Source organism: Protopterus annectens, chromosome 8.part0, assembly GCF_019279795.1.
Source record: "Protopterus annectens isolate FY-2018-M chromosome 8.part0, PAN1.0, whole genome shotgun sequence".
In the NCBI taxonomy this organism is placed as follows: Eukaryota; Metazoa; Chordata; order Ceratodontiformes; family Protopteridae; genus Protopterus; species Protopterus annectens.
Window position 1 is genome coordinate 1839942092 of NC_056741.1, and position 15542 is coordinate 1839957633.

Sequence of the window (15542 nt, forward strand, 5' to 3'; positions counted from 1 at the left end):
GCTTCAACATGACACTAGTATCCTGTAAGGATGTCAAGGGAGCAAGTTTTGATAGGTAGTTTCTTAGTTCACATCAAAATTCAGTGTAGGAGTTTACAAAATTTATATTTAGAGGGAGGTATTGCCATGTTTGAGGTTATAAATCAACAAGTATTACTTAAAGCACGCTGAAGTGAAGTCAGATTATTTTTTGATGTAGCTGTAATTACTCTAGTTGAGGGAAAAGGACCCATTTACCTACAGCTGTCCTTCCTGTAGAGGAAAAGTGGTGAAAGACATTTTTAAGCCCAGGAGTCTGAACACTTTATCCTTAGTAAGTTGGATATGGTACAGAAAGTTAAAAGCTGGGTCTAGCCAAATGTCCAGGTATCTTGAACCTTACAACTGTTTTAATGGGCTCAAGGTGGTGAATAGCCCAGTTTGTTGGTGCTTTCAGTTCTACAAGGGTAGTTCTAAAAAGCAGATTTTTTTTAATCTTAAAAATGAGTCTGTGTTGAACTAAAGTTTGAGTGGATTGTTTAAATTATGCTCTAAGTCACTTTTTCTATCTGCAATGAAGGTGTCTGTCCTGTAAATAACTATGCCCTCCATACAGCTGGGAACTTACAAATGAACACAGAGAATAATATTGGAGACAAAACTGTTCCTTGTGGGGCTCCTTTGACTAGAGGAGCAGCAAGACAAGATATGACTCTACTTGGATTTTTTAAACATTTGTTAGGAAGGATTAGAAACCATTGTGCTGCCTGAGGATGATTTCCTTCCCTGAAAAGGGAGTTTAGCAAGTGTGTCTGATCCAGTGGATCAAAGGCTTTTGTAAAGACTGATGACGATGAAGCCTACAACTATGCTGTTACTCACATTATGAAGCATTTCACTGCTTTCAAATTCCAACAAATACCCACTGAAAACTGTAGGGAGTTGATTTTCAACTTAATGGGTAGCCTGTAAAGGACACTTGCCTTTTTTCTGTCCCTATGGGACATAATCACAAAGCCTACTGGCTATTATAACAGCATTCCTAATGAACGTGTCAAGAAAAGGGTAAGCCAAAGCTCCTCAGGCTTCTTCCCCAGAAACTCTATTAGATGGTTCTGTGGAAAGGGAAGAAGGGCAATATGCCAGTTTAATCTGTTCCATAATAAACCACAGGTCATCTCCCAAAGCAGGCATCATCTGTAGAAGACTAGCACTGAGGAGAGCCTTGTTATCACTCTTGTCTCAGAGACAGTCGCTTTGAGATACTTCAAATCCTCAAAGGATCCAGGAGTTGACGGAGATCCATTGCCCACAACCCATGGGCATGAAGATATCAGCTTATGCAAAGGTAAGCATGTGAAAACCTAGCATTGAATACTGGTAGGGGAAGAGATCATGAGCTGATGGTGGATTACTCAGTAGCCAAAGACACAACTGTATGGAAAGAGGCCTGCACTGGGATAGGTTGGTGCTCTGCACTGAATTTCCTAATGGTGTAATCCTGCACCTGCTTTTCAAGTTCCCACCAAACAAAGAACTGCTTGGTGTCAACGCTCCTGACAGAGAGAGACAAAAATACTAGAACTGGATGACCACAGTGACACTAACTGGGGTTTTACTGGCTCATATGGGCCTGGAATCAATCCATGAAAGGATGAAATGTTCCTACTACTCCCCATCTGTAACAACCTGACTCATCTAGGGTCAGACTGGTTATCTGAGTGTTTCATCTGACTATCTGCAGACAAGGTGGCATAAGAACCTCATATGCTGCACCCACAGTGCTAGAGTTCCTGTGTCTCAATCACCAATAACAACTGATTCTCCCTTTACCAGTAAACTGAAGACTCATTATCAGAAGGGGTCAGGGAAGCTAACTGAACCAAGGACCTGCCTCAGACATTCAGGCCTGAACCCAGCTGTGAAGTGCTTGTCCTTGTGGCCATGCTGTGATATATGCCTGGAGACAGTCTTCAACCAAAGTGCTTTAGACGGTCACCTTCTCTTACAAAGTGACCCAGCAGCTTTTGTTGTCATTGATGTTAATCTGTAAGGCTGAATCTCTGACACTCATAGCAATTAGGACTAAGCCTTTTCCAGATGCAGTAGAGGTCTTGGCTAGTAATCTGATTGCCACATGGTCAGTTATGCAGACTTTTACCAAAGATGGCAATGTTCAAATTAGAACTGTGAGAGCAGCACAAAAAAACGAACAAAAAAAAACAAACACTGATAGGCTCTTTATGTAGCAGGCACATTACATCATGGCCTGCACCACCAAGAAGGTGAACACCAGGAACCATAGTATTTGGCAATGCCAAACCAGAGGCCACCAGATAGGGTTCTCGAAATCAGATCTATGAAATCACTGTAATATACCAATAAACCAAACAAGCACAGAACACACACAAACACACACTTTATATATATAAAAACAATACACAAATTCATTTAACAAAACTACATCACTGCAAGGTGGTCATAAGTGGCACAAGCAAACAATGAATAAAATCAACTGCACTCATTGAAAGTTTAATTTTGTCTGTAACTTTTAAACTTACGCATGACTTCCATGACTCGATGACGCAGAAAAGTGCGACTGCTTTGCAGGGCTCCAAAGCGCTGGACGTCTAGCGGCCAGACATTCTCCGAGGGATAGCCCTCTATCATCCACTCAGCTAGATACCTGGAAAGATCAGAAACCCCTGTGTAAATCAGCATGAAATGTTATTGGTCTGATAGAGTTAATGAAACTATTGCAAAAATTATTGAAACGTAAACAGTACAGTGTACACTCTCTATTCGTATTTGAATGCCTCTACTGAGAACTATCCCTATACTGCAAATCACTTGCTGCCAATACCTTTTTATTAATCTACCAAAATATATTCACAGCTCATTTTTTTACTGACAATGTCTCCAAACTTAAATACTTGTCCAATGTGCACCGTCACGATGCATAAGCTATATAAATCTGCTCCTACTTTTATGATTGCTACCTGAAGGATAAATTAAAATTGTCTTTACTTTAATGATAAAACATAACCATCATTTGATTTGTCAGAAGACTTACTTTTGAGGCTTTTCTGACTCAGATATCTATTTCACAAGCTCCATATGCTAGTTCAGGTGCTGTGTGACCTTTGCTTATATCACACTGAGTAATTCTGCACTGCTTAAATTCTTATAGCGTATATCGCACTGCTTGGCTAACCTACAAAGCTGTTATAAGCTGTACTACTGATTCACTTGTTGACTTGCATTCGGCTTAAGGTAATTTTGGCTGTCTATCCTCCAAACACTGCTGTCTGTACTTTTCTTACTACCTGTGACTCCTCTCTGTATATTTTACTATTTGGCTCTTAGTAGGTTCAGTTCTTTGCTAGGACTCTTCCATTACCTGTTCCTATTGTTACCTTAATACTTGGAAGTTGTTTGGTAATTACTTATCTGCTGTGATGGCAATACGAAGTGCAAATACACTGCGCACTTTTGTTAATACCACAGTGTAGACTTCACTTTTTTAGAGCTCCTTTGTCATAGTACTGTAGTACTGTTCTTACCAACTCCCTGCACATTATCATACACTCTCCAACTGTCATACTGCCTTGGCAACTATGGCAAATGAACTCACCTGTTATACGAGTTGCCACTACCTACAGGCTCAAGAATGCCTCATATGCAGGTAAGAGTTTCACCTAGCACATTCTCCCTGCACCTACCATTCCCAGAAAAGCAACAATTGTAGAGGAAACAAAGCCAGCATACTATTAACCACAGCTCCTAATTATAATACAGTACTCCTTATCAGGATATGTTGTTCCTGTACGTCAATAGACTCGGCTCTTAACTATCTATCATGATATATTGTTACTGTTTACTACTAGGTCCAGCTCATAAATATAATACAGTACTCCCATTTACTATGATATACTGTTACTGTACATCACCAGACCCAGCTCTTAATCATCTATCATGATATATTGTTAGTGTTGAATACTAGGCCCATATCCTAGTTATAATACAAAACTTTGATTTACTATGATACATTGTTACTGCACATCACCAGACCTAGCTCTTAATCATCTATCATGATGTACTGTTACTAATTTACTACTAAGTCCAGATCTTAATTATCGCATGTTACTCCCATCTGTCACTATATACTGTTACTGTACGCCACTAGGTCCAAAGCTTAATTATCACACATTACTCGCACCCAACATGACATACTGTTACCGTACACCACTAGGCCCAGCTCCTAATCATACATCACTGTCACCTTCATAATGTGTTGTTACTGAAGTGTATTCATGACATACTTGCATTTATAAACCACCTACCCTCACTGCTGATTCTGCAATTTCACTGCAGTCACCCCCACCCACATACTCTATATACACAGTCACATCTGTAAACTTGATCTCTGTTCCCTTACAATACTAATTTCTCTTAAAGTCCTTACTTAGATTTTCCATCTTGACCTTGTTAACTCATGCATATTGCCTCTACCAACCCAATGACCCTTCACCATCCTCTACACTCAGCAAGAAAAATAGGAATACATAGCCACAACTACAAACATCTGTTTTCAGGACCAATAATTACATTTCACAACATCCTTGTCACACTCCCTCCTTATTACCCCATAAAAATACTACGTCCTCAACAACTAATAGGAAATATCAGCATAAGAAAATACACTCAACACACTGAGTTTCATTAATAAACTCCTACCATTTAAATCCCACATTATGGCAATAAATACACTGTGGATACAACTAGAGAACAGTACGGTATTTCTTTCAACCAGAGTCAAAATTATTACCCTTTCAGTAATTTCAGTCTAGATGGGAGAACAATGGGTAGGGTTCTCCTTTTGGTAGACACAGAAATTCAATGCAACAAAAATCATAACGACTCAAACTGTTTTTTTTTTTTTTTTTTGTACATGTACCATAAGAAAACCATAACAATCTCTACAGTATTGCCTTTTATTACCACCATCCAACTTCGGCCATCAACACTAATGAATGAAGGTATCCTCATACCAAGTCACATAGCACTGTTTTACTGTGTGGCTTTTAAAATATATTGGTGCTCTAAAAGGAAATATTCTGTCTTAGCACACCTAATGTCTAAAGCATAATCGACAACAAACATTTAAAAATCCACCACAGCCCAATCTTAATACATACAGACACACCATTAACAACTGGATTTTTATAATCACCCTATTCGCCAACCTTCACAAGACACGTACCTCATTCAAACCAAAAGGAATGAGTACCAGTCTGCCCCCCCACCATCTTCCAATATCCTTTCAGGAAATGCAGCAAAGGCACAAGATTGGGGATAACATAAATGGGCAGGTGATAAGAAGGACCAAGGCGCACATATACCTTCAGGGAAGAATTAAAAAAAAAAAATAAGAGTAATACTGCCAAGGGTGCTTTCCTTACAGAGAAACAGGTTAACTTATTTTTTAAACCACAAACATTTTGGGAGAAATGAACCACCTCGGTGACAGATCATGGACCCCTCTGATGCTAGTAACCAGATATGCATGTATACACCCCACATTCCTAATATGTTGTCAGAGCTCCTTTGCCATCTCTAAATTACTCCCAATATAGAATATTCTTCAACTTTATCCATCATTACTCCCCTTTGGTCTCACAAATTTATCACTGTAAAGAACATCAAGAAACCCAAACGACTTATCCTCGTGAACTGTGGAAATCTGTGGCAAATGCCAAAAATGGCAGACAGAATAGTTGTGTAAGAACTTACCGTAACCATAAATGTCCTTCTCTTCTGCGTTGCAGTATTCTTAACCTTAGGGAGTTGCTGCCTCCAGCACCAGACATCCAGCCAGTATACCACAGTCTTGAAAGCAGGGGTATGTGCCACATTACATGTAAGAGCCATAAACTGACGCCGACTATATCTGTGACATCTGCACATACCCAATTCAGAACTGGCTGCCACATAGAGAGAGTCTCCAGGAATAGGAGGAGTCAAAGGTAGTATAAAACTCCTGCCAGACACAAGGTCAGTAGTCAGGGGAAGGACCCAGTTTACAATATGGTCAAAAGAGAAGGGAGGCAGGTGGGTGGGATTGAATACTGCAACATGGGAATAGAAGGACATAGAATAGTTGTGATTCTGTGTCCTTCTATTCTCATGTTGCAGTATACTTAACCTTAGGGAAAGTACCAAAGCTCTCTAGGCAATAATGTGGGGGGCAGTTAGGAGAGCAGAGTCTATGAGACCCTGCAGAATAGACCTAGCAAACTCTGTTATACCCCTGGAGATGGAGTTCAATTTGGTGAAGGTATGTACCGAGGACCAAGTTGCTGCCTCCACGAGAGAAGAGTAATTAATGCCCTTGAAAAAGGCTGCTGAAGAGGAAACAGCTCTAGTGGAATGGGCTTTGACAGATGAACTCAATTGTTTTCCATGAAAGGAATAGCAAAAGGCAATAGCCTTAGAAATCCAAGAGGCAACTCTCTGTTTTGACACGGCCTTGCCTAGGGCTCTGGGATGAAAGGAGACAAATAGCTAACCAGACTGTCTGATGGGTTTGGTCTTGTCTAAGCAGAACTTCAGTTGCCTATGAACATCCAAGGAATGCAAAGTCCTTTCTGAGGAGTTCTGTGGCTGAGGGTAGAAGACAGGCAAATTTATGGTCTGGTTTAAGGATATTTCATTAACTACTTTTGGCATGAAGGAAGGGTTAGTTCTTAGGGAAACCCTATCCTTATGGAAAGCAAGGTAGAGAGGTGAAGCCATAAGGGCCTGGATCTCAGAGACCCTCCTGGCAGAAGTGAGAGCCACTGACAAGACTGTTTTCCAAGTGTAGAATTTAAGAAAGGAAGAATGGGCTGGCTCAAAGGGAGCTAGTGTAAGTTATTCCAGCCTAAAGTTAAGATCCCAAGGTGGGGGAATGGGCTTACGAGGAGGTCTAATATGAAGGACCCCTTTCAGAAACAGCTTGACATCTAACCTGGAAGCCAGAGGTAGAGTCAATGGATGGCAAGCAGAAATGGCAGAGAGAGATGGACTTTTACTGAAGAATAAGTCAACCCTGAATGCAGTAGCTCACACAGGTAGGAAAGGACTACTGGAACAGAAGCTTGAGATGGGTCCTGTTTACTCTTAAGGCACCAATGGGAGAATCTTTTCCATTTAAATAAATAGTTTCTCCTAGTACTTGGTTTTCGGGCCTCCTGCAGAACACTGAGCATGTCCTTTGAGTATAGGTGCCTGAAGGTGATCAGAACTCTATCACCCACAATGTCAGATTGAGAAGGTGGTGATGAATAAGAGACCCCTTGTCTTGTGGGAGTAGGTAGGGGAAGAGAGTCCCAGTGGAGGAGGTCTATCTGGGTCTGACTGCCTCCAAAAGGAAGAAGGTATTGAGGTGGAAGAATACCTAGGAGCAGATTGTTTCTTAGGTTGTCTTCATCCCCTGGACTGAGTAACAGAGGAATGGGAGGACTGCCTCCTGACAAAACTAGCTTCTGGGGGTAGTTCCTATGGAATCTGGGAACAGGTGAAACCAATAAATGTTTCAGATTCTGTAATTCTTTTCCTTTTCCCTGCAGTGACTTAAGTAACTCTGCAGAGGCACCTCGAAAGACTGCTGATTTATCCAAAGGGGCATCTAACAATTTAGCTTGGACATCCAAAGGCAAAGAGTGGAGTCTCAACCATGAGAACCTCCTTAAGACAGAATCAGAAGCAGCCAATTTGGCAGAGACTTCAACAGCATCATAGCTGCACTTAATTGAGTGTCTTGTCATCTGGGATACTGTGACAGAAGGGTATTCAGCTGAGCCTTAGCTGGTGAGTCAGGCATGTCAGACAGCAGAGTAGAGGCCTTGGTCATGGAATCCAGAGCAAACCTGGCCATATGAGTCTGGTAGTTAAGTGCTCTTATGGCCAAGGTGGAAGACGTATACATCATCTTCCCCAACCTATCCATAAATTTACTGTTTTTATCAGTGGGAAAAAGGGAAGATGAAAGTAGCTGCCTTGAATATTTGTCAGCTGAAACTGCAATAACAGCAGGATCTGCTAGTCGATTCTTGAAAAGATACTGCTCCTTTGTAGTCACTTTATAAAATCTGTCTGGTCTCTTGTTAGCAGGAGGCCATGACTTTGGGCTCTGGGAGGCGGCTAAGAAGGCATCGTGGAGTGCTGGAAGTAAAGGCGGAACTGTAGATGGTGAGGGCTGCTCCACCTGCTGGAGTTCAAAATAACTCTTCTTGGTCTCAGAAACATCTGAGACCTCCCACTTAAAATAATACCCAAGCAGGGAAACAGTATCCCCAAAGGAGAAATCTTCTCCAGGGGAATCAGGAGTGAGGGACTCTTCTTCAGGAGTAGCAAAATCCTTAGGGGATTAAATCTGAGAACAACAGGTCAGGGACTCATCTGAGGAGGAAGACTCTTCCTCTGATTCTTCGTGTGAAACAAGTGGTTGGCCTGACTGGGAATCTGGGTCTGAAGTATCTGAAAAGCCTTGAAAAAGTTTCCCAAGCTGGAGTAGGGTCTTTAGCCCTGTGTTTCTTCTTCTGTTTTCTTTTTAAGGAAGTAGAAGGAGCAACAGGAGGCCTGGGTGCAGACGTTGGAGTGGATGGCAAAGCAGCAGAAGGCCCCTCCGATGCCACAAGCCATGGTTCCCCCTTCACCATCAGGAGCTTATGGTTGTAAAGCCTCAACAGACATACTCTGGATAGCCACTGTACTGGCTTCCATTTCAGTTCCCGGTAACAGTGAAATACCTGAAGTCTGGATTGACCCTGGGCTGACACTCTCCTCGAGAATCTCACTGGACACCTGAGGTGCAGTTTGGACGTCAGGCCTAACTTTCTTAGCCTTCTTCCTTGGCGGCTCATCGGAGGTGCCCGCTCTGCCTTCCATCCCGAATGCCAAACGTCGGAGATGCAGATTCTCGAAATAGAGATTTAAAGCTGTCAGACGGCTTCTAAGGGTTTTAGGGACAAAAGATCAGCAAACATCACAGGACTTGTAGTCATGACCTGCACCTAAACAAAATAAACACTGATCGTGTGTGTCCTTATGTGGAATTTGTCTAGATGACATGCATCCGAAAAAGGTAAGGGTACTTATCTGAATGTGGACAGCCAGGAACGATAGTCAAAAATGGATGGCCAAAGTCAAACAAAAGCCGGATTACTGGAGCTGGCGATCAGACGTCTGAAACACACTGTGGCAGAAAAGTTCTGAATCGGGTATGTGCAGATGTCACAGATATAGCCGGCATTAGTTTATGGCTCTTACATGCAACGTCGCATGTACCCCTGCTTTCAAGACTTTGGTATACTGGCCGGATGTCTAGAGATGCAGGCAGCAACTCCCTAAGGTTAAGAATACTGCAGCATGAGAACAGAAGGACATCAATCATTATACCCACCTTCAGGAAATCTTTGAAGAAGGTGTTATTCTAACTGCCACCTAACCAGCTCTAAACTCAAAATCCTTACTAATCCACTCATAGCATGGCTTCAGAAAAGGTCACAGTACCCTCTTCACTCTTCCTACCCTTAGGTCATACTAAATCAATATATTAAATGAAGGAAGGCTCACTTACAGCAACAGTATCTGTGGATATGAGTAATGCTTTTGACTCTGTATGCTATCATTCCAAATAAAAGAACACACTTCATATGAAATTGATAGCTCCTCAGTAAAATGGGTGCAGAGTTTACGTAAACACTAAATAATTAATCCAGGCCTTTATAGCTCCCTTGAGGTGTGCCAAAAGGGATCATTCTGAGACCCTACTATTCACCTTCTTTCTGAATAATGCCCTTGCTTCATGATTGGGGCCTGTTAATGAGCTACAAAGATAACATGGTTCTTACACTATCAGCATATGTTGAACAAATTAAAGCCAACATCCAAAAGTGTCTCTTTTCACCTGGTTCAAAGGCATGCAACTTACTTACCGTCAATGCAAACAAAACCAAAGCTATATTCTCCTCTAAAATTCCAAAACTCTTTAAAAGCCCCCAGTATTAGAGAAAGAATGCTCCAAACTACTTACATCTACAAAACATAGCCATGAAATTACCTGGGTATCATACCTTTAGTTTTTCATAACAATGAGTTGTTACACAACCATGAACTTTCTTATAAAAGAAGCTGATTATGTTCTAAGCAGGACAGTCCTTAAGCCAGCTGTGAAATATCCTGTTTTCCTATTCTTAACAGGCCCATATATAACTATGGTTGAAATATGCTCTGTTTTGTTGAAAGAGTTTATTGCTTTCATTTTTTGTTCCTCCTTGACAATTGTAGGTTGCTTTCAAACACTGTCAACTGTTTCTGTATTGTGTGAACTGTGTTTGCAAGCAGGTAAGTGGATTTTGTGATAATGTCAACGCATTTGGATGTAGCAAAAGTTCTGGCATTAGGGTTGGGATAGTGTTTGGAGGTCAGAGTATGAGTAAGGGCTAAAAGGTAAGATGATGTTTTAGGTGTGTGTGTGTGTGTGTGTGTGTGTGTGTGATGGTGGGTGCCCAGTGTGTGTGTGTGTGTGATGGTGGGTGCCCAGTGTGTGTGTGTGTGTGTGTGATGGTGGGTGCCCAGTGTGTGTGTGTGTGATGGTGGGTGCCCAGTATGTGTGTGTGTGTGTGTGTGATGGTGGGTGCCCAGTGTGTGTGTGTGTGTGTGATGGTGGGTGCCCAGTGTGTGTGTGTGTGTGTGTGTGTGTGATGGTGGGTGCCCAGTGTGTGTGTGTGTGTGTGTGTGTGTGTGTGTGTGTGTGTGTGTGTGTGATGGTGTGTGTACGTGTGTGTGCTGGTATGTGTGTGTGTGTGTGTGTGTGTGTGCGTGTGTGTGTGTGTGTGTGTGTGTGTGTGTGTGCGCGTGAGACCGAGATGGTGCATGTGCAGTATGTGTGATGGTGTGTGCGTGTGAGAGAGAGTGACCGAGATGGTGCATGTGCAGTGTGTGTGATGTTGGGTGCCCAGTGTGCGTGTGATGGTGGGTGCCCAGTGTGTGTGCGTGTGTGATGGTGGATGCTCAGTGTGTGTGCGTGTGTGATGGTGGATGCCCAGTGTGCATGCATGTGTGATGGTGGGTGCTCAGTGTGTGTGTGTGTGTGTGTGTGTGTGTGTGTGATGGTGGGTGCCCATTGTGTGTGCGTATGTGATGGTGGGTGCCGTGTGTGTGTGTGTGTGTGTGTGTGTGTGTGTGTGTGTGTGTGTGTGTGTGTGTGTGTGTGTGTGCCCATTGTGTGTGTGTGTGTGCCCATTGTGTGTGCGTGTGTGCCCATTGTGTGTGCGTGTGTGCGTGTGTGTGTCATATGCACTGCTATTCTTTGAGAAAAGGTTTTAGGCAAGAATTTCTTGGGCTGATGTTGGAGCAACAGTAGGGTTAGAATTAAGGTTAGCACATGAGTAAGTATGGAGAGGGAGTGTTAGAGAAAGGGCTTTTGACAATGCAATGTGCAGAACTGTGGTTAATGGCTGTGGCAGGGTTAGGGTTAGCTCACAAGAATAAAGTGGCACAGGGGAAGGTGAAGTCCACCTCAACCATCCTTACTAATGTGTGCTAACCCTAATCCTGTTTCATTGCTCTCAACTAAAACCTTATCTTTCATTACACAAATCCATCCAATCAATGCTCTCACCACCACGATGAGTCTACTACTCCAAGAGCTAGCCAAGATCAGACATTAAAACTTTCTCATACAATGACCCCCCCCCCTTAAGTAGAACACTTCCTACTATCATTCACAGCATTCTGATCTTCTAAGCAATCAGATCACTGTTGTTCTTTTATTTATACACACTAACCACACACAATGACAACAGTATAGTATCCTGAACACCTCCTTCGCAAACTCCTATGTCTCCAACTTTATTTTCTTCTTGCCTCTCTACGCCTTTACATTACATTCTGCTCATTCAATGCTGTGGCCTATTAGCTAATCCCTATAAACCCTCTTGCAATGACACTGCTGTCCTCTCTACCTCATGCAAGTTTAAATTCCATTCTGTTATCTTGATTTCACAACTAACAGATAAACCCTCTGCTCCTAACCTGCTCTTACAGGTTCATAGGTGTTTACTAGGCTAATGACCACAAGGGCCTTTTTAAACCTAGCCATGCATCTCAAATCTCTGATAAAGCTCTGATACTCTTGATAAGTGTAAGCATGGGCCTGGGAGATGAACCATTTACACGTTACCTCTGTCCATTAGAGAAATAGGTGCCAAACCAGGGATGAATTTTTGGTTTCCCATCCAATTGTCCAAGTTGCACTTGAAGTGGGTTAGGGAGGAACTCTGCTTCACATGGATGGAGAGCCTATTCCATAGATGGGGTAGTCTCTGGGATACATACCTCTCTCTCCAGCAGGTCCTATTTATATCACAGGCGAGGTTTATGTCTTTAAAACGGGTAATTCTGGTGCTGTTTGTTTTGTGGATATGCTTGGGGTCTGACAATGCCCTGTATGCCAGGCATAGAGCTGCCCTCAAAAGCCTGTAGGAGACAGAATACAGAGATAGGGCCCTGAGGTGGTATGCATAGGAAATATTACTTACTCCCTGTATTCGTTTAGTGAGGAACCTCTGTGGATGTTCCAATTGTTGTATATGCCTGGTTAGGTGCATACCAAAGGGGGCATTGCACTCAATGATAGGTCTGATGAATGCCGAATACACTGGAACAATGACATCCTTAGATTAGATGCCATACCTTTGTTTATAAGTTGCGCAACATAGAATGATTTCCTCACCACTGTAGACATATGATGATCAAAGACCAGATTATTATCTGTGTGTGTACCTAAGTACCTGACTACTGGGTCAACTCTAAAGGGTGCGTTGTCACGTTGTCAATATGATAGTTACCAGGGATGGATGACTTCCCAAAGGATACTATTATGCATTTCTTCGCATTTAGTTTTAGTCCATGGCTCTGACACCAGTTGTTTGTCTTTGTCAGCCCCTCCTGGAGAACATTTGTGTCAGTGTGAGACAGCTCCTAATTTGCAATCATCTGCAAATTTAGTCAGCCAGAGGCCACTGACATTGGCCTTGACTTCTGAGAAGTAAATGCCAAAAAAGAGTGCTCCAAGGACTGATTCCCTAAGGGACTCCACTTGTGACTGGCCTCTTTGTAGAGGTGAACTCACTTGTGACTGGCCTCTTTGTAGAGGTGGACTCCCCAATTCTAACTTCCTGGGTCTTGTCTGTCTGCCAGCTGGCTAGCCACTGGGTGACATACGGGTTTGTACCCAACCTCTTGACTTTGTCAACAATAGCCGAGTGGGGTATTGTGTCAAATGCCTTAGCGAGGTCAAGGCAGGCAGTGTGAATGACTTTGCCCTCATCCACTGCTTTGGTAAGTTTCCTGAAGTCCACCAGGTTGAGTAGGCATGATCTGCCCATGACAAAACCAAACTGGGTTGGGTCCAGTGTCTGGAGGTTTACTATATTTCTACTGATCATTTCCATAATAATTCTTTCCATGGCTTTATCTACAAGACTAGTGAGATTTATGGGTCTGTAGTTCCCAGGATCTGTAGATGGCCCATCTTTGTGCAGAGGGATGAGTGTTGCCTTTTTCCATTCATGAGGCAGGATGCCTGTTAATGATAGTAGGGGGAGTTATATTTGATATTTCCTGAGGGAAGGTTAGTTGGAATTGAATTTATCAGCCAGGAGGTTTGCTATACCTTCTGGCTCTGTATAAGTGGCTCCATTTACAATGAGCTCTGCACACAATTGTGTATTGCCTTTGAGGTCGCGGACATAGCTAAAGAATGCTTTGTGGTTGTCCTTACCTCACACATTTAGCTTTGGTAGACTTTATTAGTCCTCTGAGTTGTTTGTTTAATTTGATGAGAGTGCCTTTATCCTGCTGGATGCTGCACCTCCTAATTTTTTCTTCCTCCTGTTATACAGCATATTGATTTTGTGATTCCACCAGGGTGGCTTGTTTTTGAGTTAGTTTTGTACTTTTTCTTGGTGGGTACAGCTGCCACTATGCAGCTATTAACATGCTTGTACAGGGTTTCTGTGAACAGTTCTGCATAGGCAGAAGTGTTCAAAGGGTTTATGGGGGCTTGAAATTTTGCCAGGTTCTCACTTAATAGCAGGAGGTTAGCCTTAGAATAGTTCCTGAATATTCCCCATTTACCTGGGGGTCCAGATTTTATTTTTACTTCAAAGGAGACCAATTTGTGGTCTGACCTTACCAGGGAAGGCATTACAGTAGGGGGTGTGCAGCAGTCTCCCATATTAGTGAGGACCAGATCCAGTATGGATGCACCCCTGGTTGTTGTATTGACTATCTGGTCCAGGGAGTTTGTGTTTACTTCTTCTTCTCCCGGTTAGGGTTCGGCACAGCGGATCATCTGTCTGCTCATGACTGGCAGTGGAGTTTTACGGTGTCGAGTTGCCAGCCTGGCACCCAACCTTCCACAGAAGGCACACACACGCACACACTCACACCTAGGGCCAATTTAGAGTGTCCAATTCACTTACAGCATGTCTTTGGGATGTGGGAGGAAACCGGAGCACCCGGAGGAAACCCACGCGACCAAAGGGAGGACATGCAGACTCCACACAGAAGGCACCCCAGCCAAGGATCAAACCAGAGAACCTCTTGCTGTGAGGTGGCAACGCTAACCGCTGCACCACCACAGCCGCCCAAGGGAGTTTGTGTTTACAAAATCTAGGAATCTCTGTGCATGTACATTTGTTGTCGTACAGGATTTCCAATTAATAGTGGGGTAATTAAAGTCATCTATGAATATAGTATTGGGTTGGATGGTTAGCGTTTCTAATAGGTTTAACTACATGGTATGGGTTTCCTGGGTCATAGAGGGAGACCTATAGCTTGCAAGGAAGTGGTATTAGATTTTGCTTATGGTGATTTGAACATGGATCAGCTCAAGTGCATTGTCCTATTTGACCAGCCTTGAAGTATATTTATTTTTGATGCAAATAGTGATACCTCAACCTTTCATCCCTAACTGTGAAGTAGCTGGCCTAAATGTGTGGAAGGCATTATAACCTTGCACTGTTGGTGTGCTCTCTGTAGCTTTAAACCATGTCTCAGTGACTGTACAGACATCAGCATTCTCTAGGGTAAAGAGAGCTTCTAGGGAGTGCAGTTTTTTTGTTTAGACTCCTAGCATTGAGCAGTAATACCTTTAGATTTTCTTGGTTTTGATTTGCTATGTCGGAAGTACTTTCAGTTTGGCATTGCCTAAAAAAAGGCACTATGGGGGAAGACAATGTTTTAGCTAATATTCGAAAGCCTAGTGGGAAGAGGTGCAGACCATCCCTGGAAAAGCAGTGTAGTCTGTTGACCATCTCCTTCCATGCTGACAAATATCGCACCCCCTTAGAATGACACCAGAAACTAAGCCAATTATTAAAGTCAATCATCTTTTGTTCATATTGTGGCATCATCCTTGGAGAAGGTAAAATGCTGCTCAATGCTAGGCTCATACTAGCCTGAGACACACATACCGAGAGCTCCACGTTGTCTCTCTTCATACAGTCTAG

General features: G+C 42.8%; 1 protein-coding gene across 1 annotated transcript in view; it reads right to left on the reverse strand.

The window, feature by feature from the left end:
• Positions 1–15542, reverse strand: part of PDPR (pyruvate dehydrogenase phosphatase regulatory subunit) — a 908636-nt gene that overhangs the window by 376856 nt on the left and 516238 nt on the right. The window contains exon 10 of the mRNA XM_044081332.1: positions 2541–2665. Within this exon, the coding sequence (XP_043937267.1) occupies positions 2541–2665 (125 nt within the window). The remainder of the gene's footprint in view (positions 1–2540; positions 2666–15542) is intronic.